General features: G+C 41.1%; 1 protein-coding gene across 1 annotated transcript in view; it reads right to left on the reverse strand.

Annotated features, from left to right (window-relative positions):
• The window catches only part of spon1b (spondin 1b), an 86,716-nt gene that overhangs the window by 1,612 nt on the left and 60,353 nt on the right, over positions 1 to 24,751 (reverse strand). The window contains exons 7-15 of the mRNA XM_052120156.1: positions 22,951 to 23,015; positions 20,596 to 20,797; positions 18,509 to 18,649; positions 17,913 to 17,988; positions 15,752 to 15,937; positions 7,692 to 7,862; positions 5,933 to 6,100; positions 2,717 to 2,881; positions 2,352 to 2,615 (exon numbers count right to left, since the gene is read on the reverse strand). Coding sequence (XP_051976116.1) covers positions 2,352 to 2,615; positions 2,717 to 2,881; positions 5,933 to 6,100; positions 7,692 to 7,862; positions 15,752 to 15,937; positions 17,913 to 17,988; positions 18,509 to 18,649; positions 20,596 to 20,797; positions 22,951 to 23,015 — 1,438 coding nt within the window. The remainder of the gene's footprint in view (positions 1 to 2,351; positions 2,616 to 2,716; positions 2,882 to 5,932; positions 6,101 to 7,691; positions 7,863 to 15,751; positions 15,938 to 17,912; positions 17,989 to 18,508; positions 18,650 to 20,595; positions 20,798 to 22,950; positions 23,016 to 24,751) is intronic.

Raw genomic sequence — 24,751 nt, forward strand, 5'->3', positions numbered from 1 at the left:
ACGCAAGAATGCATGTTAAGTGTGTTCAACTGCACACTTTGGTATCTGTGTATGCGTAATTGTGTAAAGTATATTCTGGCCTTAAACTAAAGTAGGATTTGCATGACTGCACATTTTTACTAGTCTACTACTTACTTTTCTGGTGGGTCAATGTTCCCCTTATTGTAAATTACTCAGCATATCCCATGTAGCATTAGCGTTCTTTGCTATTCAATGTTGTGTCAACTGAGAATGTGTAAGTAGTGAGGAGAATGTCCATGCAGCTGAGATGATACAGGTGAGAAATGAAAACGCACATATCTCCGTTGCCAGTTTCATGCTGCTTGCATTGTCATAAATGGTGCAAAACATTCAAGTCCCACTCGCTTATAGTTTCTGTCAGTCTTTGCTCACAATTGATGTATGAATTTCAGGGTGACTTGCAAGAATTTTGGCTAGTCTGTGAAACACAAGTACTACCGCCAGCACAGTTTGGTTCTAAACTGCTTTGTAAACGCAAAACTCAAAATGTGATTTTCACTTTCATATACCGGCAATAGGAGTTCTATACAAGTCAAGTCGACACAGACCCATCACGTCGACTAGTGTCAGAACTGACTAATCAAGCAGTTGGTGCAGCCACTAACCAAAAATGTGTTCACAGATTTTAAATCAGGGTACTTCAAGAACATGGTGACAGGTCAAGTGTCAAGATCTTGCAAGTGTAGATGGAGATGGAGATTATCCAGTGTCCTCCATGGCTGATGGGTACAGCGCAGTTAATGTTGATATGAGTATGTGCGTGTTCTGTGACCATGCCAGACACATGGTTACGAATGAGAGGCAAGACCATAGAGACATCCCTGTACAATGAGCCTGGCACATTCTCTACAATGCCATATGTGACTGTACTAAATGACTTCATCATACACTGGCAATACAGTGTGTGTGTGTGTGTGTGTGTGCGTGTGTGCATGAGAGAAAAATGCTTCTCATCTCAGAGTGGCTGAGCTTTGAAGAATTTGCCGTATTGATTCCTTCAGAGCAGGAACAATAAGGAGGATTTACAGGGAGCTTTAAATAACAATTTGATTGATATGTCTTTGTGGGTAACAACAATAATTTAAAAATAATGTTTAATAACAGTCAAGAGGGCTATTGACCCAATTCAATGACATCACTTTTCCCCACAGCCGCCATATTTGTGACCATCAGCGGGAGAATACAATGGTGTTGAATGGAAAAACGGCTGTAAAATTATCTCAAGAAAAAAATAAAAATAATGGATCCCTGCAAAGTCCCATGAAAAGTGTATACAGGTCTGTGGTTAGCACAAATGTTTAGCAAATTTGACTAGCGGAAACGCAAATATATTTTACATATTCATCGCCGTATACCGGTGAGTCTGATGTGTGACCGGCGAGTACACACACCTACTGGCACATCACCGTGAACATCTCTCATTCAGAAGTTACAAATGTTTGTGTTGTTTTCTGCTCTGATTTAGACACAAACATATTACAAAATGTCTGCGATGATCTTGTCTGTATGAATGTAAGAGCTGCTTTTAACTCATGAAAGCACCTGCATATTAGTGTTTAACATTGTAGTCTGGTGGTGTGAATAATGTCTATGTTTTATGATCTTATGATGTGTTGTTTATTGACTGACATTAGTATATACACATATATGTACTATATATTCACATTATTGTACTTTTATGTACGTGTTACAATTATGACATACCTTTTATACAGTCTGGGTGATATGAATATAATTGCCCTATGTGCATTTACAGTTTCATTGTATCCGACTCCATAATGTTATATATTTAATAGACATTTATATAGATAACTGACATGTCTGAATAAATTATTAAAGACCATGCTCTCCACATTCGTCGCTAATTGACTTTGGCGAAATGAAAGTGTGTCACTTAAAAGATAAAACATTATTGAAAGAAAAATTACATTTAGGCTCTGGTAATGAAACGGCTGTATCACCTTTTCAATATTTATAAATAGTAACAAAAATGTCTCTGCTTTTTGCCACACAACGCAAGCAGCACATTGTACTTTTATGGAATATTGGTCACAAACATGATGGCACGTTCATACTGTGACGTCACATGAAACTGGTCAGTATGAAAAACACTACATTGTGACTCATGTAATTCCTTGGGTAAAATAGAATGTTAGCCTCAGTCACTAGTCACTATTAATGCATCTTTTTCCATACAATAAAAGTGAATGGCGACTGAGACTAACTGAGCAAGATTGATTTGGAACAGGGTGAGTGAATGACAGAATTTTCATTTTTGGATGAACCATTTTTGGAGAAGTCAGTAAATACTGTAGTAAATAGTTGTGAACCTGAGCTCTCCTCTGGCACAGACTCTCTACTCTGTTTCCCTCTCATCCTGTCTGAAGCCTCCTGCCTCTTTCGCTTGTTACTGGCACGGGAGTCTCTGGAGCACTTGCGGATCTTGCATTTCTTCCTCTGGACGGTCTCCGGGCAGGGCATGCCTCCAAACTGTGGCTCTAGCTTTACCATTCGTGAACGAATCATGTGACCCTTCCCGCAAGACTTATTACACTCAGACCAAGCAGACCACTCTGACAGCATGCAGTCTGTAGCTGTAGGAGGGATGGATTGGGAAAAATAAAAAAACAATTAGCACTTCACCTTTCGAAGTCTTATCTGTGAGTTTTTGTCTGTGTGTGTGCACGTTACTCACAGCACTCGGGAAGCATGCACTTTTCAACCTGCTCGAGCTCATCTGGGCACAGGCTGGGATCTACAGGTATCTTCAGCATGCGCTGACGGGAACGCATACCGATACCACAAGACACACTGCACTCTCCCCAGTCTGACCATGGAGACAGCATACACACCACTGCATCTACATAGAAAAACTATGTATGACCCCAATACTTCAGACCAACAAATTGGACTTTTTTACATAAAGCTAGAATATGGAAATGTTAACATAGAATTGCTTACAGAGTGAGAAATGTCTCAAATTAACCGAATTCACCGCATTTAATGAGAAAAGTTAAAGTTCATATCACCAATCACTAGAATAAACATATTGAGGGATCTAATTTGTAAATATTTTTTACAATTTTGTGTGAGACAGAAAAACCATTACAAAAGACAATGGATGAAAAAAACACATTCGTTCTGATTGGCATACCTGCGTTACATATTGATTGACTGAGTGAAAAGATTATGTAACGCAGGTATGCCAATCAGAACGAATGTGTTTTTTAATAGTACTACTATTTTTTAGGATCTTTTTAAGAACTACTGAGTTTATTTGTAGCGCACAATACCTTGTATTGTACATACTGAAATTGTTGAGCATACTATATTTGAAGTGCTTAGTAGTACATACTTCCTAATGCATACTAGATTTGAAGTGCTTTGTTGGTTTGCAGTTCACAATTCTGAGTGCATATTAAGTTTGGCATGCGTCCTAGGTTTGCAGTGCACACTACATAGTGCATTCTACATTTGAAATGCACACAATATTTGTTGTGCACACTACCTAGTGGATATGTCCTTTTGTATACTAGATTTGATGTGCATTTTAGGCATGTAAATTCCAGCATGTCAGGAAGTATATTTTTAAGGTTTTTATAAACAGTCAGTACTACTATTTTACAGTTTATTTATAGTGCACACTGCCTTGTGCATACTGAAGCTGTTGTGCATACTACATTGAAATGCACATTACCTAGTAAAAAACTATATTTGTAGTGCTTACTAGTGCATACTTTCTAATGCATACTTGATTTGAAGCTTTCCAAGTTTGTAGTTTACTCTTCTTTGTGTATAATGGTTGTTGTGCATCCAAGGCTTGTATTACACACTTAGTGCAGTATATCTGAAATACACTTTAGATTTATAGTACACACTACCATACATCCTAGTGCATATTAATGCATACAAGATTTTGTGGTGCATCTAAGGTTTGTAGTATATACCAGATGTGTAGTGCACACTATCAGCCCATACTACATTTGAAGTGCATCCTAGGTTTGTTATGAACACGATCTAGGGCATATTTGTTTATGCAGCACAGACTTGAATTATAGTGCATACCAGGGGTGTAAAGTAATGAATTACAAATACTCACATTACTGTAATTAACTACTTTTCCAAATGAATTATACTTTAAGTAGTTTAAAAATGGTATACTTTTACTTGAGTACATTTTAAGTGCTGTAACTGTACAGCACTTAAAATGCTTTTTCCCACCGTCCATGTTCGCTAATTCCCTGTTCTGATTTAATTTGTATCTATCAATATGATTGACTAGAGAGAGTCTCGTGACTCCCGTCAAATCAAATCACACGTAAAAAACTTCAAGATCTGGCGCCAATTGTGGAGAATGCCTCAAGCACATTTCAACACCTGAACATCACAGCAGCACCTGAAAGGGCTTTTCGCAGTGAAAAAGGCCAATGGCTTGATCACGTCATGCGAGTTTAACTTGCTCAAGCCTTATCAGCATTAATCCTGCCTCAAATTTGAAGAAACATATCGAGGTAAATTTCAAATTTCTGCTTACTAAATGATGTGCGTCTATAATTAAATGATGTGCGTCTGTAGCCTGTAATTAAAATATCTATCACTGAGATTATTGGGCTGCTGTGAGAGATTAATGCAATGTTATCAATAGGGCTGGGCAATAAAATGATCTAGATAATTATCGGAAAAAAGAGAGATGCACATAAAATCAGCATAAAAGTAATACACACAACTCCAGTGGTTTAATCCATGACTTCAGAATATATATGACAGGTGTGGATGAGAAACAGATCTTTTTTTAAATAAATTTTTGTTAGAAATTCTTCTCTCTGCCCAGTAGGTGGTGATATGCATGAAGAATTTGAATCACCAAAAACACAAGAAGAAAGTGAAAGTTTAAGTGGAGATTGACTGAGCAGGGAGGAGAATTAATAGTAAAAAAGGAATTAAATATTGATCTGTTTCTCACCACATCTATCATATCACTTCTTAAGACATGGATTAGACTACTTTCATGCAGATTTTTGTGATTTGTGTAGCTTCAATATTTTAGCACCGATTCACTTTTTTTATGGACCAAAAGAGATATTCTTCTAAAAATCTTAATTTGTGTTCTGCAGAAGAAAGAAAGTCATACACATTCAGGATGGCATGAGGGTGAGTAAATGATGAGAGAATTTTTGGGTGAATTATTCCTTTTTAAGCATGATTTAGCCCCTTTACCAAACAACTTTTCCCATGCCTGCTCTACTTCCTCTATTGTGCAGGACATGACGTGCCAAGTGATCCTGCATATTTAGCATTTTCTTTGCATTCCACAACAATAACGCTCTGTCTGCATTAAGGGAAATTTAGACCCTACACCTAAACTGATTTTAATGTAATTGTTTCATACATTACGATTTAAAGTGGTGATCAGTGTATTGAAAATCATTTTTCATGTCTCCCTTTTATTTTTTTAATCAGATTAGTGTAGTGCTTATCATAGATATGTGATGTTTTTTTTAGTTGGTATACAGTGTTCATTATAATAGGGCATAGGTTTTGCAACTCAGTACTCAATACTCACTACACATGAGTACTTTTAAATGAGCTACTTTTACTCTTACTTGAGTAGTTTTTAGGAAATCTACTTTTACTCTACTCACACTAAATTTTTTGGGACGTAACAGTACTTCTTCTTGAGTATTACTTTTTAGTACTCTTTCCAACCCTGGTGCATACTACATGCATTGTTTCAACACTGGTACTCAGGCAAGTGAAAAGAAAGTCTAATTAGAAATCGACAAGCAGCAAAGCCATGAGGGCTTGAGGCTAAAAAGTGGAAATTCTGGTCATGAATCAAGCTTGGTGAAGCATCTTGTTTTGCCCATGAGAGGTTGTAGGCTGAATTGACATTTTGTGGCTTCATACTTACTGCACTCAGTCATCATGCATTTCTCTGCTTCAGCCAGCTGTGCTCTGCAGGGCGAGCCATCTGAGGCTTCCATCTTCATCATACGCTCTCTCCTCCTCATCCCCACTCCACAGCTCACACTGCACGGCTCCCAATCACCCCACTCGGTCACCACACAGCTACTGGCCGCTAAAACATGGACAAAAACACAAATTAACTTGGGGGACATACCATAGTTTTTATATTAAGCTAATTATAATTACTACAGACTAACCCTTTTTTTTATTTAGTAGTATGAGATTAGTGTCATATTGCATTCACATTTATAAATTTTTATAGTTCACTTATGACATTTAAAGTATTTTGTCATCTACTGTAAACATTGAATGTATTGCAATGTAATGAAATCTGTTTCTATTAGTGCTGTCAGCTGATTCAATTTTAAATCGCGATTAATCACATAATATTTTGTCGTTTGAATTAATCACAGATTTTGAAAGTGCTGAAATATGATATAAAGAATTATAACAATATAATGCTTTATAAACTTTATCCAAACAAAACCTTCCACATTATAAAGATAGAAATGCACTAAAATAGCACAAATTCAAGTTATATTAAACGTTTCCCAAATTCTTAAGTGAGAACCGCACCCGAGTACACTTGAAAAGTTAGTCTGAGGTACGGTTAATGTGAACTCCAGTATGGTTTGCTGCTAATATGAATGCAGTCGTACCAAATTGTAGAAGCAAACTCTTATTGATGACATATAATTCACGTCTTTGCAGGCTCTCAATTGCAATTATTATGGTTTAATTAATTTCTCATACCAGCTACTGTCCAAATAAATCACCTTAGAGAGCAGCTCACATTCTTCACTCTTGCAGTGCATCCGTTGACTCGTGGCAGACAAACGCTAATATTCTTCACATTATTGCACATTAAATGCATCCGTGGCAGACAAACATAACTGTTGTTTTAGGCATGTAAAGTTTTAGTGGTAAATTAAAAGAAACAAATTCTTCAATAACACAGCGAATCTGATGCCTTCTTCAGTTGTTGCCTAATTACAGTAGTAAACAGCGGCACCTGTACTTGTACTCATGTTGATGACATAATCGTGGTTCAGACCAAAGAAATATGATGTGAACAGAAACCAGTGGGGGCAAGGGGAGGAAATTAAATCTTGTTCGGTCCAGGCAATCGAACCAAGTGTGAAAGCACCCTTAAAATCTCATCCTACACATTATTAATTTTATATATATATATATATATATATATATATATATATATATATATATATATTATAGACTGTGGCTATCGCTTTGCTAAACCAATCGTGAAGCCACGGTCATGGTTTGCATCAGTGCCAAGCGCCTCTTGAACGCCACATGAAAAGTGCTTACAGACATAAAAAAAGTCTCATTCTGGATTTTGGTTATAGTTGACTTGACGTGCCTCTTTGGTAATTAAAATGTGCCTTACTTAGGCTAAAAATACTTGACTTCCCATCTGGGCTTGTTTTGTACATCAAAGAGCGTTAAGAGCTCCTTTCTCCATAATTTTATCACTGACATGGAAGCGCTGTTGTGTGTGTGTGTTTGTGGTGTGTGTCATTGTAATGACTCTGGCCAGACACATTACAAAGGTTTCTACTTCTACTGAACTATGACTAATGAACCGACATTATTGATAATGAGCTTACTGAACGAGATCCTTAATGAGATCAATAAAAATAAATACTCAAGAAAAACAAATGAACATAACATATCTAACTTACAGCACTCCTCATTGACCACACACTTCTCCGTCTCCTCTGTTGGCAGTGTACAGCTCGAGCCATCCTCTGGGAACTGTTTGACATATCTCTCTCTCGACCTCATGCCCATACCACATGAGGCACTGCATGGAGACCAGCTAATCCATTCTGACATCATACATGTGGACGCCTCTAAGGAATAGAACGCAATTATATGCCAATAAGTTATATCACAAAACATTTTTAAGATTATAAAAACAACACATGAGAATTCTGAGGAATAATGGTATATATGTATCTCGTGATCTTAAAGAATTTATTATCTAAAGGCTTATTCAGCTATTTATTTATTTAGATGAGAATGAAGAGTGATGGAAAAGCAGTCAATAAGTGTCCAGCATACATAGCCCCTTAACCATGGTAAAATACAAACAGCCTCTTTTGGTTTATACAGAAACGTTTGGTTACGTATGTAACCTCCGTTCCTCGAGGGAGGGAACGACACGTTGTGTCGGAGAAGCGACACTAGGGGTCTCTCTTGAGCGCCGATATTCACCTCTGATCTTATTGAAAAGGGCCAATGGGAGTTGGCAGTCGGTATTTGCATATCCCGCCCCCGGACATACGGGTATTTAAGCGGCGCAAATACGGGAGTTCATTCAGGATTTTTCTGAGGAGCCGGAAATGGTCCGGCCACAACAGTGGCTCGGTTCAGTGACATGGCAGAGGAAAGACACAACGTGTCGTTCCCTCCCTTGGGGAACAGAGGTTACATATGTAACCAAACGTTCCCCTTCTGTCGCTCTCTCCACGTTGTGTCGGAGAAGCGACACTAGGGGACCCATTCCAATCTTGCCATGCGCTGAACCTTGTACGTGGACCGCCGATACAGAGGCGGGCAGGGATTTCATCCAGTGCCACGCATCGTCTGTACCTGGCTGCACGTACCCTTCCCCAATGCCCCATAAGAACATTGGAGTCCTTCTAGTTACCCTGGGAGGGGAACAAGGCGATGTTTGCCAACATGGGAACGGGCCAGCCTGGCTGGGCCTCTTTTCTCTCTATGTTTCTCGCATAGAGCAATCACGGCCGGGGCCCTTACACGCATATAGGGAAGGGGGTCTTACCCAGACCCTGTGGAGACCACACCTGCCCCTTTTTCTTGGGGAGGAAAAGTGGTAGACACGTCACATGGCCGTCTTAGGGCTCGTGTGGAAAGTATGGTGCGGTGGTAGATCCAGCCTTGAAAGGGGGGAGTTGCTACAGCACGGCGACCGAGGCAGCTGTAACTGCCTAAGGGAGACACGGGGGTCCGCTCGTAAGGGGACAGAACCGTGGAATTACACACAGGGGGAGTCCGAACAGGAGGCCTTCTTATTTTACCTGTGGAGCCCCTATACCAGTACGGGGTGGCCATCAGGGTACCCGCAGTGGCTTGGGTTGGCGAGTTCCTCCGCTGAACCGCGGACCCGGAGGGCTGGGGAGGAATCGACCAGGGGCCCGACTTCGGAGTGGAGCGCCCTGGGAAGAAGGCGCACTACTTTACCTTGACGTCAGGAAAAGGGCGCTGGGCGCAAGCGATCCACCCGGCCGGTCGGTCTACGTGTTACCGAGCTCTACGGGCTCGGACCTGAGAAAACACGAGACGCAACCGACTCAACGCGGAGGTTGTAAAACCTCACGAAGGTGTTGGGTGTTGCCCAACCCGCGGCTCTACTGATGTCTGCTAGGGAGGTGCCCTTGGCCAGTGCCCACGAGGACGCAACACCACTTGTTGAGTGAGCTCGGACCCGTAAGGGTAGGGGCACAGCCTGGGTGTGATAAGCCAGTGTGATGGCATCGACAACCCAGTGGGCGAGCCTCTGTTTGGAGATGGCATTCCCTTTCTGCCGTCCCCCAAAGCAGACAAAGAGCTGCTCAGAGCGTCTGGTGCTCTGTGTGCGGTCCAGGTAAATGCGCAGGGCGCGCACTGGACACAGCAACGAAAGGGCTGGGTCTGCCTCCTCCCGGGGCAGCGCTTGCAGGTTCACTACCTGATCTCGGAATGGTGTGGTAGGAACCTTGGGCACATAGCCCGGTCAGCGGTCTTAGGATCACAGACGTATCTGCCGGACCGAACTCCAGGCAAGTGTCGCTGACAGAGAACGCTTGCAGGTCCCCGACCCTCTTAATGGAGGCGAGCACGATCAGCAGGGCCGTCTTAAGAGAGAGGGCCCTGAGTCCAACTGATTCGAGCGGCTCGAAGGGAGGTCTCTGGAGTCCTGCCAAGACTACCGAGAGATCCCAGGAGGGAACTAGGCCTGGCCGGGAGGGATTCAACCTCCGGGTGCCTCTCAGGAACCTGAGGATCAGGTCGTGCTTACCCAAAGACTTGCCGTCTACAGGATTGTGGTGGGCGGCGATAGCGGCAACATACACCTTGAGGGTGGATGGGGACAGCCTCCTGTCCAGCCTCTCCTGTAGGAACAGAAGCACTGACCTAATCGCGCATCTCTGCGGGTCTTCGGCTCCGGAAGAACACCAATTCGACCGCCACGGAGGATGCCATATGCCCCAGGAGCCTCTGGAAAAGTTTTAGAGGGACCACTGTGCCTGGCTTGAAGGAAGCGAGGCAGTCCAGCACCGACTGAGCACGCTCGCTCGTGAGACGTGCTGTCATTGAGACTGAGTCTAACTCCAACCCGAGAAAAGAGATGCTCTGAACCGGAGTGAGCTTGCTCTTTTCCCAGTTGACCTGAAGCGCCAAGCGGCTGAGGTGCCGGAGCACCTGGTCTCTGTGTGTGCATAGTAACTCTCGAGAGTGTGCTAGGATGAGCCAGTCGTCGAGGTAGTTGAGAATGCGGATGCCGGCTACTCGTAGCGGGGCAAGGGCCGCCTCTGCAACTTTCGTGAAGACGCGAGGGGACAGAGACAGGCCGAAGGGGAGGACTTTGTACTGAAACGCCTGGCCGTCGAACGCGAACCGTAGGAAGGGTCGGTGTCGTGGCAAAATTGAGACGTGGAAGTACACGTCCTTCAGGTCCACCACTGCGAACCAATCTAGATGCTGAACGCCAGCCAGAATATTTCTCTGCGTAAGCATTTTGAACGGGAGTTTTAAAAAGGCCCGATTGAAAACTCGCAAGTCCAGGATTGGTCGTAAGCCGCCGCCTTTCTTGGGTACAATGAAGTAAGGGCTGTAGAAACCCTTCCTCATTTCGGTTGGAGGGACTGGCTCTACCGCGCCCTTGGCTAAGAGGGTCACAATTTCTGTGCGCAGGGAACTGGCGTGCTCGGCGTGTACTGCGGAAAAGTGGACGCCCCTGAAAGGGGGCGGGAGCCGGGCAAACTGAATTGCGTAACCGAGTCGAATGGTCCGGTGCAGCCAGCGTGATGCGTTGGGAAGCGAAAGCCAGGCTTCCCAGCTCTGCGCTAGGGGCACCAAATGGACAAGTATTTTGGACGTACCCGGCGGGGCCTCGCAGCGGGGCGGAACAGGTAATGCAGCGTCGGGCGGCTTCGTTGTGGCCTGAGGCTGAGGTGCTGAGAATAGACTCAAAGCACTTACCTTGCTCCCCTGCTCCGGCAGGGGGCGGGTTCTTGACTGAGGAGGAGGTCTGATGTTGGCGTCCTCTGGACTCATCTGAACCGGCCAGCCGGGGGACAGTCGTGGGCAGGCGGAAGGCGGGATCGCTAGCTGGGCCCGGGTTGAGGCGGAGCAGGAGCTGGTTTCCTCGCAGGGGGACGCCCTCGGCGGGCAGACGGGGCAGGGCCCGTAGCAGCAGGTCTGCGGCGGGGCATAATGTGCGAAATGGCCTCCGTCTGCTTCTTCACCACGGAGAACTGTTGGGTGAAGTCCTCGACGGTGTCACCGAAAAGGCCAATCTGGGAGACAGGTGCGTCCAGGAAGCGGTTTTTGTCAGCCTCACGCATCTCGACCAGGTTGAGCCAAAGATGGCGTTCCTGGACCACTAGGGTGGCCATCGTCTGTCCGAGTGCCTGCGCTGTGGCCTTCGTCGCTCTCAGGGCGAGGTCGGTCGCTGAGCGCAGTTCCTGCAGCACATCAGGATCAGGTCCACCCCGTGCATGTTTCTGAGAGCTTTGGCCTGGTGGACTTGCAGGAGGGCCATTGCATGCAGGGCGGAGGCAGCGCGTCCAGCCGTAGTGTAGGCCTTCGCGTTAAGCGAGGATGTTGTCCTACAGGGCTTGGATGGGAGTATGGGGCGACCCCGCCAGGAGGTAGGGCTACCGGGGCATAGATGGTGCGCAACTGCCCTATCAACCTGGGGAATCGCGTCGTACCCGTGGCGCTCTCCGCCGTCGAGGGTGGAGAGAGTGGAGCGGGTGGCACCTAGACGAGCGGAGAGCGGGGCTCTCCACGTAGACGTCAGCTCATCATGCACCTCCGGGAAGAAAGGGACCGGGGGGATGCGAGGCCGCGAATGGCACGCTGCCCCAGGAACCAATCATCCAACCGAGAAGGCTGTGGGGAGGATGGAGGGTTCCAGTCCAACCCCACGCTCAAGGCGGCCCGGGCAAGCATGTCGGACATCTGAGCGTCGGCCTCAGCCTGGGCCTGCTGGCCCAAAGGCGGCAGTCCAGGGAGTCCTCGGCATCAGACACCGCACTCTCCGATGCAGCGGCGAGCTCATCTGCTTCGGACTCGGGAGGATAGACAGCCGGGCCGTGAGGCGAGCCGCTATCGCCGCTGAGCGTGGACGGAGACCAGCGAGCGTGTCGGGAACGGGAGGTTCGCGGGGGCTACCCGGCGAAACTGCACCCGCTGCCGCCCCAAATCGCCCCAGCGCCAACCGCACCGTCCTTAATCCCGTGGGAAGAAGGAGCAATGCGGGTGCAGCTGGGGTGGCTTGCTTTCTGTTGAAAGCGAGCCGCGATCGCTAACGTGGTCATGGTCATGTTCTCGCAGTGAGAACATGAACCATCCACAAACGCCGCCTCGGTGTGATCGCGGCCCAAACACACGAGACAGAGCCTGTGGCCGTCTGAAGCAGAGAGCACTCCACCGCATCCAGGAACGACACGGGGCGGAAAGGCATCTTGAAAAAGACGCGTCCTTAAAAGGACGTTCAACGCCGCTGTGTTTGCTCTTTTAGAGAAAATTACTCTTTTAGTAAAAAACTCTTTTAATACACAGTGTGTGTGTGTGTACATGTCTGCGCTGTCGAAGCGCTCAGGGGCAACAGTGAACGCCGTGCACTGAGAAGGAGAAAGCCGCTGTTGTGCGCCGTCAAGATCCAACAGCATGCGGATCGTCAGAGGAAAACAGGAACGTTTAAGTGGCGTGTAACTCGCAGCAAACTGCAGACAGACCATCAGCTCGAAGAAATTTTCTGAATGAACTCCCGTATTTGCGCCGCTTAAATACCCGTATGTCCGGGGGCGGGATATGCAAATACCGACTGCCAACTCCCATTGGCCCTTTTCAATAAGATCAGAGGTGAATATCGGCCCTCAAGAGAGACCCCTAGTGTCGCTTCTCCGACACAACGTGGAGAGAGCGACAGAAGGGGAACCAAACATAATATATACACTTTCCAATAACATATATTCAGCATTACAATGCAGTGACATGCCCCACATAATCCTTTCTTTATGTATAAAAATATTATAAAAAAGTCCTTTCTTTATCCTTCTATGATGTTGCCTTGCAAGGCAGTTCATCTTTCATATCATCTACCTTTCTTGCCTTATATAGTGCTGACAGATGTGATCAAATTGACCGATCTAGCCATGCTTTATCTAGCTCTATGCTTTATCTCACCCAAGCCTTTCCAATTATTTTTGAGGCAGAGCTTGTAAATAGATTTGTTATCAGATGGGATGAATGAAATTGTGGCCACTCCCCATGGATTTGTCTCCAGTGCAGAATTGCTGGCCCCATTTGGGACCAACAGCGAGCGCTGCCTAATAAGCAGAACTAAGTGAATCATTAATAAGAGCTGTAAATAAACGTGACCCTGTTGGACCCCCTAGAGGCCCCAGTTTTGGCCTGTCAATGGGCTGGTGGATTATTAATCAATGTGGGCCCTTAACGTCCTACTAATTAAAAACAAACAAAAAAAAGAGTGCCTGGAGCAAATGTGAAGCTATGCAGGTTCTATAAATCAATAGTGAGAGGGGGTGAGAAACAACAGCCTTCAACATCTTTAAAAGCATCACATAGGAGTTGACGTGGAAAAAAAGACAGATCAGAGGATGGAGGGGTGGAGAGTGAGGCAGATGGATTAGTAAATGCGGATATGTTGACAGACAGGATGTCAAAGAGAAAAAGTTACAAAACCGTAAGCCACCAAGACAGATACTGAGACCAACATCAAACATTACGTGTGTAGATACATAGACATAAAGTCACACAACCACATACACAGTGTTATTTCACTTTGATTGCAATTACTTGATTAACTTGATCTACCTAATATACAATAAAACAAATCTATATACAACTAGCAGTAGTGTATCCCATTAGTTTTTACACCAGAATTTTAGCATTTGAAAATTCATTGCATTTATTAAAGCTCAATACCCGAGGTCTCGAAGACCCCAAACATTAATAATGTTTTTTTGTTTTGTTTTTAAACAGAGGATGTTTCAAGCATGATAATAAGTGTTGCTAACAAAAATGTTAAGATAAGGAATGGTTTATGACTATCAACCTTTTACTTCACCATTAACTATATAAATGGCCTTGGATGGAGTCCAAAAAGAACATGACGGTTAATTATAAGAACTACTACTGTTAACATTACCTAAAAACATGGAGAAAAAGGTAAACATGGAGGAAATTGTAGCAACGCAAGTGTATGAACAATTATAAATTAAAGATTGTAATCCTTAAGAAGAAAAGAATCTAAAGTGTCAGTCCCATTCTGTAAACACTTCACAAACCTGTGGAATTTTTAGACAGAAAATCTATATCAGATCACTGATGAAAAGTTGGATCAACAAAAAACTAATCACGCTATTGAAGTATTTTGGTTTTTAATGGGGGTTCCTTTAACTATTATGGTGGGTCTAGGCCCCCTCACAATTCGAATACCATTTACTCTTCAACCCAAATGGCCAACCAACCAAAGTGCAGATGTTGTATTGATTCTTTTAAACGATAAACTGCAATTTATTGTTTATGGTTATGTTTATAGCACCTAAATCCCCAACAAGGGAATCGATAACTTGGTCTGCTTGAGCAGATTGCATGACATAAAACTCAACGGCAGCAGTTTGAAAACAAAGGCCCAGCATTTCTCTACATTATCTGCACTAACAAGAATATCAATTAATTATCTGCTTCACTCTGTTCTGTCTAAAAATGCAGTGGAGCATGTTTTCATGCTTGTGCTTCTGCATACATTTTTAAAGGAATAGATCACACAATAATTACAATTCTGTCGTAATTTCTAACCATATGCTGTAAATTTTTTGGTGGAACACAAAAGGACAATTTTGAAGAATCTTCATGCAGCACTTGCTACGCAACAACATTTCATAGTCACTGCATCTGTCAACCTGCCAACAAGACAAAAATATATATATTAAAAAAAAAAAGGTATGCAATTTGTGCACTATATTCCGAAGTCTTCTGAAGTCATATGGTAGCTTTGTAGTTTTGTGTGAAACAGACAGAAATAATTCACTTCACTTCCGCCAAAGCTTGTATTTAGCCAGTGTCCAGATTAAAAAAATGGTGCATTGACATCATCGATGCCAACATTTATGCGTAAATTGTTTTTAATTCTGTACGTAAAAAAATTTGTTTACTCCTCACACAAACCTATTGTATGGCTTCAGAAAAATGATGGACTACTTTTATGATATATTTTTTGGAGCTTGACAGACATGATTACTATGATTGGTCATTATTGGTCAAGAGCTGTTGTGTTCCAAGGAAAAAAAACGTATGTTTGGAATAAGAAAATAATGACATAAAATTCATTTTTGGGTGAACTATCCCTTTACTAGATAAAAAAAACCTCAATCCTCAATTCCCCTTTTTCTTTCTATATTCCATGCTCCTTTCTTCCTGGCACATTCAGAGATTTCTATCCTTAAATCTCTTTGCCTTAAAGGCTTTTAGGCTAGCTCACCCTCCTCGCTGCAGCCAGGCCCCATGCAGGGCTCAAAGTCCTGTGTGTGTAGGCAGGGCATATTGGGGTCCAGCTGTGCTTTTAGCATCCTCTGCCTCATCCTCCGGCCTTTATCGCAGGTTGAGGAGCTGCAAGCAGACCATGGAGACCAGTTTGAGTAGATGCAGGTCTCTGGAGTGTTGTCTCCTGTGGAAAGCGAGTGGACAGCACTTGCATGTAAAAACAAAAAAAAAGTAAAAGCTTTTTTTTTAGAAGAACACAATAGGAATGCCATAAAATATTGACTTTCCTTTGTGTTTGAGATTTTCTGTCTTTATTTAATTCTGTCTTTCTTTCCTCTTTAAAGGGGTAAATGTATGCTTTAAAGCAATATTCTTGGTTAATACAAGTTAAGCTCAATCGACAGCATTTGTGACAATGTTGATTACCACACACACAATAAAATAAAAATAAAAATCAAGGTTACAGGAAGGCACTTACAATGGAAGTAAATGGGGCCAATTTTGGAGGATTTAAAAGACAGAAATGTGAAGCTTATAATAAAAAATAAAAAAAACGAATACATTTTTCTGTTTAAACATATATAAAAATAATATATGTTAAAAGAGATGAAAACTCCAGTCATATCAGAAACCCTATAAAAGCAGTTTAATTTTACATGGAGTGGGTCGCCCGCTCATGTCAAGCAATGGACACAGTGTCATGCAATGGTCATCATTAAATGGTATTGATAAACAGGAGTGTGATACACCAGACAGTCCAAACAGAATGAAAAAAAAAAAAGCCCAAACAAGAGGTCCCTGCTGGCATGATTAAACAACAACAGTTACGACATGCAGCACTCACGGCGCAGATAACGGATAAGCGCATAACCTCCGATGATGCCTTTATTTCCAAAGGCGATGTTTCATTAGCCATGTGTAATGAAAGATCTGCGTGTTTGTTTACTATGCAGTGCTAAGAAATTGCGAATGCTCTCTGACAAGAATGGAGAGTAAACTGTGTTTATTATTTTGTCAAGATGAAACAATTAGCAGTGTTGGTGTAAAGAAAGTTAAAGCAGCATTTTCCTGGCAACTTCTCTCTGTTGGTTGTGTAAAGTTTGTGGAAGCGTGTCAAGACGGTGCCCAGGAATGTCCGTGTCAGCACCTTATTTCATTCCTTCGCCAGTGTGTGTGATTAAACGATTGAAAAATGCGATAAACGGTAAAACTATAAGCGAGCAAAACCAATCAGTTCAGGAAAACCGTAATTATTGATAATATTATGTCGACATATATTGCCAGCTTATAATACAAAGCAGCAAAATGTAGTATTTCTGCACATCTAAAACAGATGGAAGTGGCTTATACCGGAAGTGGTCCACATTGAATGTTTGAATTTTGTTTTGCAGCATATTTTAAAAGTATTTATATATTGTTGATTCGTGCTTTTTATTTTTTGATCTGTGCTAATTATTTTAATCTGCACTAATTATTTTGATCTGAGCTAATCATTTTGATTCACGCTTATTTTGATTCATGCTTATTTTGATTCGCGTGACAGCAATAATTTTGACGGGATTTTGTTCCCATAATAAACAAACACATTTGGTGTGAAGCGACAGCAGTCCAGGACACTGGGTGTCAGTATGAAGTCCAAAACCGCATGAGCCAGAAGCTAGCTAAATCCTTGCTAAAATCTTACTTAGTGCACCTTTAAAGCTGAAGTTTTTGAACTTTTTCCAGTGTAAAAACACTTTGTTCTATCTCATCTAACTATGCAACAAAATTATAAGTAAACATTTATAGGTTAATTTCATCAAAAAGTGTAAACACAGCAACACTGGCTCAAACAATAGCGCTCGTTTAAGGCGGGCTATCTGTTTTGGACCAATGAAAACTGTTCTTAGTGTTGCTCCACAATGTCCACTCCCATCCTGATCTTTCCATTCTTGAAAGCCAGAGTTGAGAGGAAAAAAAGTTGGAGGAAACCTGTCGCTGTAAACTAGTCAACAAACATAATTGAAGCGCACCACCGTAAACCATATTGTTCTTCTTTATCTTCTTGTTTGACTTCACCGTGACACATTGGGAGGTTTATGGTTTAATTGTTCATTAAACTGTCCGGTGGCTATGTTTTTAAATGAGGTGCTACAAATTGGATAAGATAACATACACACCTTCCTCCTTCTCCTCCTGAGCGATATCAGCGATGATATCATCTATGGTGTCTGGAACGGTATTACACTGCTCTCCCTGCAGATTGGAAGAACATGGCTAATCACAGCTTCTGATATGATCCACCATTTGCCATCTGATCACTATCACACTAAGCCTGGTGCAAAAAAATTATTCTCTGGGGGCAGATGACTGTGCAATAGCTGGCAAAAGGCCCTTAGATGAGATATTTCCCAACTGTGAGATGGAGATGGAACATCTGGTGCAGAATATTAAGAATTCCGGATCATTCTGCTAAGTTCCAAAATGTATTTTTGAAATTGAAATGTCAAAAGATTCCAACCGGTGTCATTTGAAAATGTTTTAAGAGTGGTGTGGAGTTTTCATGCATCAACACTGCATGCCTTGACATATCTTTATTTTATTTTATTAAGCAAATTGACCTTTTTGATCAATAATCTTTGGTCAAGAGCTATATTAAACAGCACAGATGTACATACCAAATGTTAAAAATAAATTTGTCCCATTTAGCTAAAGAATTGGAATAAGAAAAAGCTGGGAAATGTGATATAAAAAAGACCTTGGCTTTTAAAATCACCTTTCTAGCAATCCTCTCCACAATCACTCGGGCCAAAGGTGCGATGGGACCACCGGATGGGTCGTAAAAGGGGCTCTGTGGGTGATCCAAACTGGTGAGGGGCCGAATCCGCTCCTGGGGATTACTGGGTTTATTGGGAGACTAAGATAAAGAGAAGGGAGAGAGGAGAGAAAGAGAGGGAAGGATAAAGAGAGGGAGCGTATATGACTTTTGGATGCCATCTGTCAGGGCTTCCCACCTTTCATCTCCATATGCATCATTCATTCGCGGTGTAATATTCCCTTTATGAGAGATTTATGGTGTGTTTCCTGCCTCTGTGCTTTGAGAGTCACCTGACAGTTATCCGTGTTCCACCCAGAAGACTTCAGAGAAATGCTGCAAAACAAAGACCAACTGCTGCTCCAACTGCTCGGTTAAACTTGAGTTCAACTTCTCAAACAAGAATACTACTTTCAAGAAATGTCTTAAAGGGATAGTTCTCCCAAAAAATATTTTTCATCATTTTCTCACCTTCATGTTGTTCCAGAACCCTTTCTTCTGTGGAACCCAAAAGGAGATGCTAAGCAGAATGTTTGTCTAAATCACCATTCAATTTCATTGCACATTTTTCATACATTGAAAGTAAATGGTGAATGAGGCTGTAAATACATAACATTGTGCCTGAAGTCTATTTTTGAGTTCCATACAGGTTTAGAACGACATGAGGGTGAGTAAATGAAGACAACATGTTCATTTTTGGGTGAACTATATATACAGTGAAGTCCTGCTAAAATTGTGTCAGTTACTGCCTTGTACCAGTAGGGGGCAGAGTGTGGAGTGCTGATTTCACTTTTAGGATGTGTTTACTGTGCAAAGACTTAAAACTGTTCTGTCTAGAAATCTCTTGTGTAAATATGAAGATGATATTGACACTAGAAGCAACACAGCGAGGGAATTGTCTACCATGTTTGCTCGCTCTTTTTCTTTCTGTATTTATTTATCTAGTGTAGCTATGGACTTTGTATATTCATGAGGAGTAAACTAAAAATACAAGACAATGTGGAAGCACTACGAATGGAAAACAGCTGCCGGAATTCTGCATAATGGAATGAAACTTACTGGAAAATAAAACATCTTAAACCAGTATAAGATGGTATTCTGGTTTTAGCTAGTTTAAGCTGATTTAGCTGGTTTCTCAGCCTGGCCAAGCTGATGTTCAACTGATTGCCCAGCTGTTCTAACAGAGAAGTGCCCAAAATACCCTCTAAAATCAGATATCCAGACCAGTTTGATCAGGCTGGACCAACAAAGGGTTACTTTTGAAATGTATTCCACAACAGATTACAGAATACCTGCTGTAAAATGTCATTTGTAACATATTCCATTAGATTTTTGGATATTTTCACAGGAAAACAATACAAAACTTAACAAAAATAAGATTTTTGCCCCAATATCAAAGATCTTACTAGAAAAAAGAAATTATCATCCAACATAAATTTTCTTGATAAAAAAGTATGGTTGTGGCTGGTAACATGTGCATGTAACATGGCTAGAAATAGCATTTTAACTTAGTGTAAAGCTGACAATTTACACAAGATTTATTTCTATTTCTTCTGCTCCAAATTTACTTCAAATGTACTTCTCTGTCTGCTTGTTTGAATGTCATAAAAAAGTGTTGCACTTTGGATCACATAATTTATATGTATAAAATAAAAATATCAAATTTTCCATCTGAAAGGACTAAATATTAAATGAAACAAATGACAATAAAATGCAAAGTAACCTCTTCAGTAATCAAAATACATTTTAAAATGTAACTTTATTCTAATTACCAATGATTTCAATTGTAATACAGTTACAAATGTTTTGTATTTTAAATATGTAATCTCGTTACATGTATTAGGTTACTCCCCAACCCTGTATATATATATATATATATATATATATATATATATATATATATATATATGTATATATTTTTACATTGAGCTTCAAAGCTTTAATATACATAGTGACCATGGCCCATGTATACCCCACTCTGGATTCCATTCTGATTTTCTCTGTGTATATTCTAATTGGTATTACGTCATCGATCTGTGAAAGCTGACCTCATAAGTGACCCCACTGTCAGTACCAGCATCCCATGGCACCAGGTCCTTCACCAGTTCCTGGACCCATCCACAGTCTCTGGTGCAGAGGTCCTCCCCAGACAGACCCACGTTCCAGTCGGGGCTGGGGCCCAGCATGGTCAGGAATGACATGAGATGACGGGCTCGATCCACTGAGAACTCTGCTGAGGGGGCAGCCCGCCTGAGAGAGATGGAGAGAAAGAACATGGAAGAAAGAGAGAGAATACTTTATTTAGATATTGTGACAATTCAAAATAACAAATTCATGAATTAATACATTTGTGAAACATCTAAAGCATTGGTTCCAGACCCTGTTCCCGGAGGCTCCACAACACTGCACATTTTGTATATCTCTCTTTTCTGACACACCCAATTCAGGTCTTGGAGATGCCACTAATGAGCTGATGAGTTTAATCAGGTGTGTTTGATGAGGGAGATATCCAAAATGTGTAGTGTTGGGGGGCCTCCAGGAACAGGCTTGGGGACCACTAGTCTAAGGGAATGAGAGAAAGAGCTCGAGAAAGGTTGCACAAAAACATACCACTGGTTACGAGAAGCATGTGCCTTTTCTGAGGCATCATTTGTAAGAGTCTAGATGGTAATTAATCAAACTAATTACCCTGATAACAAACCATCACCAAAGCAACTGTTGCCATTTGAGCAGAGCAGGCTGCAAGCTTGAAAATGTTGCTGCTTGGATCTATTGATTAACACATATTAAATATTCATCATGAAACCTGCACCTTATGACTCTCACAGCCCACATTTGAGAGCAGAGGAAAGAGGAAGAGAGAGAGTTATCCACTCCAAACAGATGAGGATTAAACTAAATGTTTTGATATCAAATCTAAGGACTAAGCTGAATTTAAATATAAGATGGACTGAGACACAGAGTCACACTTCATAAACATCCAAAAATATCAAGTGAGGAATGAAGCACAAGTTGCTGTGACCTCTCTTTCTCTGTCTGTGCATTAAGTATTTGGTATTTGGACACTTTTAGAAACTTGAAATGTATGAATTTCACACAGGTGTCCTAGCCGAGTAACTGTTAATCACATTTAATATGGACATGTTCAGTATATCTTTTGTTTTATCATTTGAAATCTAACAAATGTATCTTTCTATAAAGAAAAATAATACTTTGATAGATATGTTGTTCTATAAAGCAGCTTAAGTGTTCAAATACTTTTTGGGGGCCACTGATTTCATAGATAAACATTCAACTATTAAGTGCCTGTAAAATGTAAATGAAACAAAAGTGACCTTTCCAGTCCTTAAAAAAGCTGTAGTGAAAAAATAGGCATTTTTTAAAGGATAAATTGCCTCTATGCTTGACATATCGGTAGAAATAATTAGTGTCTTCTACAGTATACCTTCTCCTCTTCACTGGGTAAATTGGTCGTGGAAATTGACAGTATGATGTTAAAATAGTTCAAGAGAATGTCCTGATGTACTTGAGCTGGAGGGAGGCTATTAACCTCAATCGCGCAAGCAAACAAAACCGCACATAAAATATTAACTGCCTCATTAGTGAGTGGGACTGAAACATCTACATACCCAGCAGGTGCTGAAGACAATTCTTCCATAAACCAGCCCTTTTTTGTTCTCTACAGATATATTCACCCAGGAGAGAGCAAGACCATGGACACGTTTGGGAACTTATTAAACATAAAAGATATCCCAAAAAACCCTCTCTAGATCTATGACGGGGTTTTCAATATCCAATGATGTGAAATCAATTATTGGTGCTGTTTTATGTAAGTCACCATAGAGAGGGTCTTGGATATGGAAATTCTTTTTTTGCTTCTTCTAGAAGGAGCTTTTTGAAGCTTTTGACACACAGTGGGGCCCAAATGTCAGAGACCACTAGTGCATCTATTTTGAATTTTTTTTAAATGTAATACAAATTATTTCATTACAATTTCTATAATCAGCATAACAATTGGAGGGAAATGTTTAATTTAAAAATGTGCATGAATTTCTTGTGTTGGGTATATTGCCATTTTCCTTTAATGACTCAAGCTGGCATAGACTCCACAAGTCGGTGCAAAACCTGACAATCCATCTTATCCCAGAATGATCTGAGAATATTCCAAAAAGCATCTTGTATGCTTCAATGGAAGCAAGGAAATCTGATCTAAATATTACATATTTCTTCATTTTACATCATACATTTTCTTTGCTTTAAATTGTTCAAAATCCTAAAACTTTATTTCCAGGTATAAATTAGATATTGAATGCCATATTTTCAATGTGGTCAAAGACTTTAGGAGCCCACTGTATATAATGTATATAAATGCATAAATATAAAACTACAGATCAGTCACTTACACATTAAGAGGCTGCCAGGCAGGCCACTGGGCTTTGGTTTTGATAACTGTCATAACATCATCACCCTGAGAGAGACAGACAGAGAGAAACAGACAAAGAGAGAGAGAATTTGAATTTGAATTGCATCCTCATGTTTTCTAAATATAGAATGTCAAGTGAGTTGAAACAAAAGAGCAAGGATCCTACTTTGTATTCTACTTTTGTCAATTCATCTCTCTTTTCACCTCTATAAAGAGGAAAGTTTCATTTCCATGTTTTATTTCTTTCATCAAACACTGAAAATATTAGTAACACTTTACAATAAGGTTATTTTTTACCATTAGTTATCATGAACTAAAAATGAACAATATAGTTTACAGCATTTATTAATCTTGGTGAATTGTAATGTGTAAAACACAATTCCTCATTGGTAATTGATGCTAGACCATAATGCATTAACTAATGTTGAGATATACAACTGTTAATTTTAGTATAATATTGACTAAGATTAATTAGTGGTGAAAATGTATTGTTCATTGTTAATTTATGTTACCTAATGCAGTAACAGTAATGTTTTCATACTTGACCCAGCTTTGCAATATCCTAAACTGTTAAAGATATCAGCCTTCACATTATATTTACTGTAAAAAAAGTCTTGTCCTAAAAACATGGTAAAAGAACCAGATGGGGGCCCAGAGTCAAATTTTGCATACATCCCTCAAAAAAGCATGTTGCACTATTTTTCATGTCAATACATTTCTAGTTGTACATTTAAGAATTCTGCTCTTGTCCCTTGCCATTTTCATTGATCCAATTTTGTTGTAGTTATGTGATACCTGAACCCAAGGGAGAAATACACACACACGTTTTATTGCGAACCGCATACATCGTGCTGGAAAAACTCCAAAAAAACACATTAGTAAAAACAGTCAAAGACCGATACACACACAAAAGAAGTGAGGGAGTTTGTGATTGAGATAAAGAAAGAGATAGACAGGCTCAGAGAGAAAGAAAGACATGCTGTCTACTTATTCATCTGGGGATGCTGAGGGGCTTATATAGCTGCAATCGCAACACAAGATTAAAAGCTTAAAGAAGTGGCTGACAATCTGTTCAAGCATTCTGACAGGCTCTCGGGCTGCCAGGAACCTGAAGATACCTGTTACAGCTTACAGTTTCAGGCACAATACTAAAGGATAATGGAGCATGTGCCAAATCTATTCATTATATAGAGCTCTGTCTGATGATGCACTGCATGAGAGACAGCAATTTAAACTAAAATGTACAGTATGCTTAGGGGTATTCAATTTTCTCCTTCCTTATAATTGAAATCAAATATATAAAAAAATATATGAAAGCAAAAATAAATTCTGGGGGCATTTTGCTATTTTATTAAAGGTGAAAATAGAGTGATAAATGAAAGTGATGGGCAAAAAGGAAGGGCGAACAGGGTCAGGGCACAAGACAATTAGGATTCAAACCCAAATCTCCCACATGACCACCACAACTCAATGTGTTCGGAGCACTAACCACTAGGTCATGTCTTCAAATCAAAAACATTGTTAGTTTGAGATTTAGAATATTTTGGTTAGCAAATCTTCACATGGTGGCATAGCATGACAGATTTAGAAATGTGTTTCCAATTTTTTAATTAGGAATGGGCAACGATGGTCGACAAGTCGTCCAACCACCAACTAGCAGATTAGTTACACACATTCTTATTTACATTCTTCTTATTGTTGTAAATTTATATTTTTAGCAGCTGTGCTTTAATTAGCATGCTGTGCTTTAGCTATTAAACAATTTACACTTTAAAATCCAT

Source organism: Xyrauchen texanus, chromosome 46, assembly GCF_025860055.1.
Source record: "Xyrauchen texanus isolate HMW12.3.18 chromosome 46, RBS_HiC_50CHRs, whole genome shotgun sequence".
Classification (NCBI taxonomy): Eukaryota; Metazoa; Chordata; class Actinopteri; order Cypriniformes; family Catostomidae; genus Xyrauchen; species Xyrauchen texanus.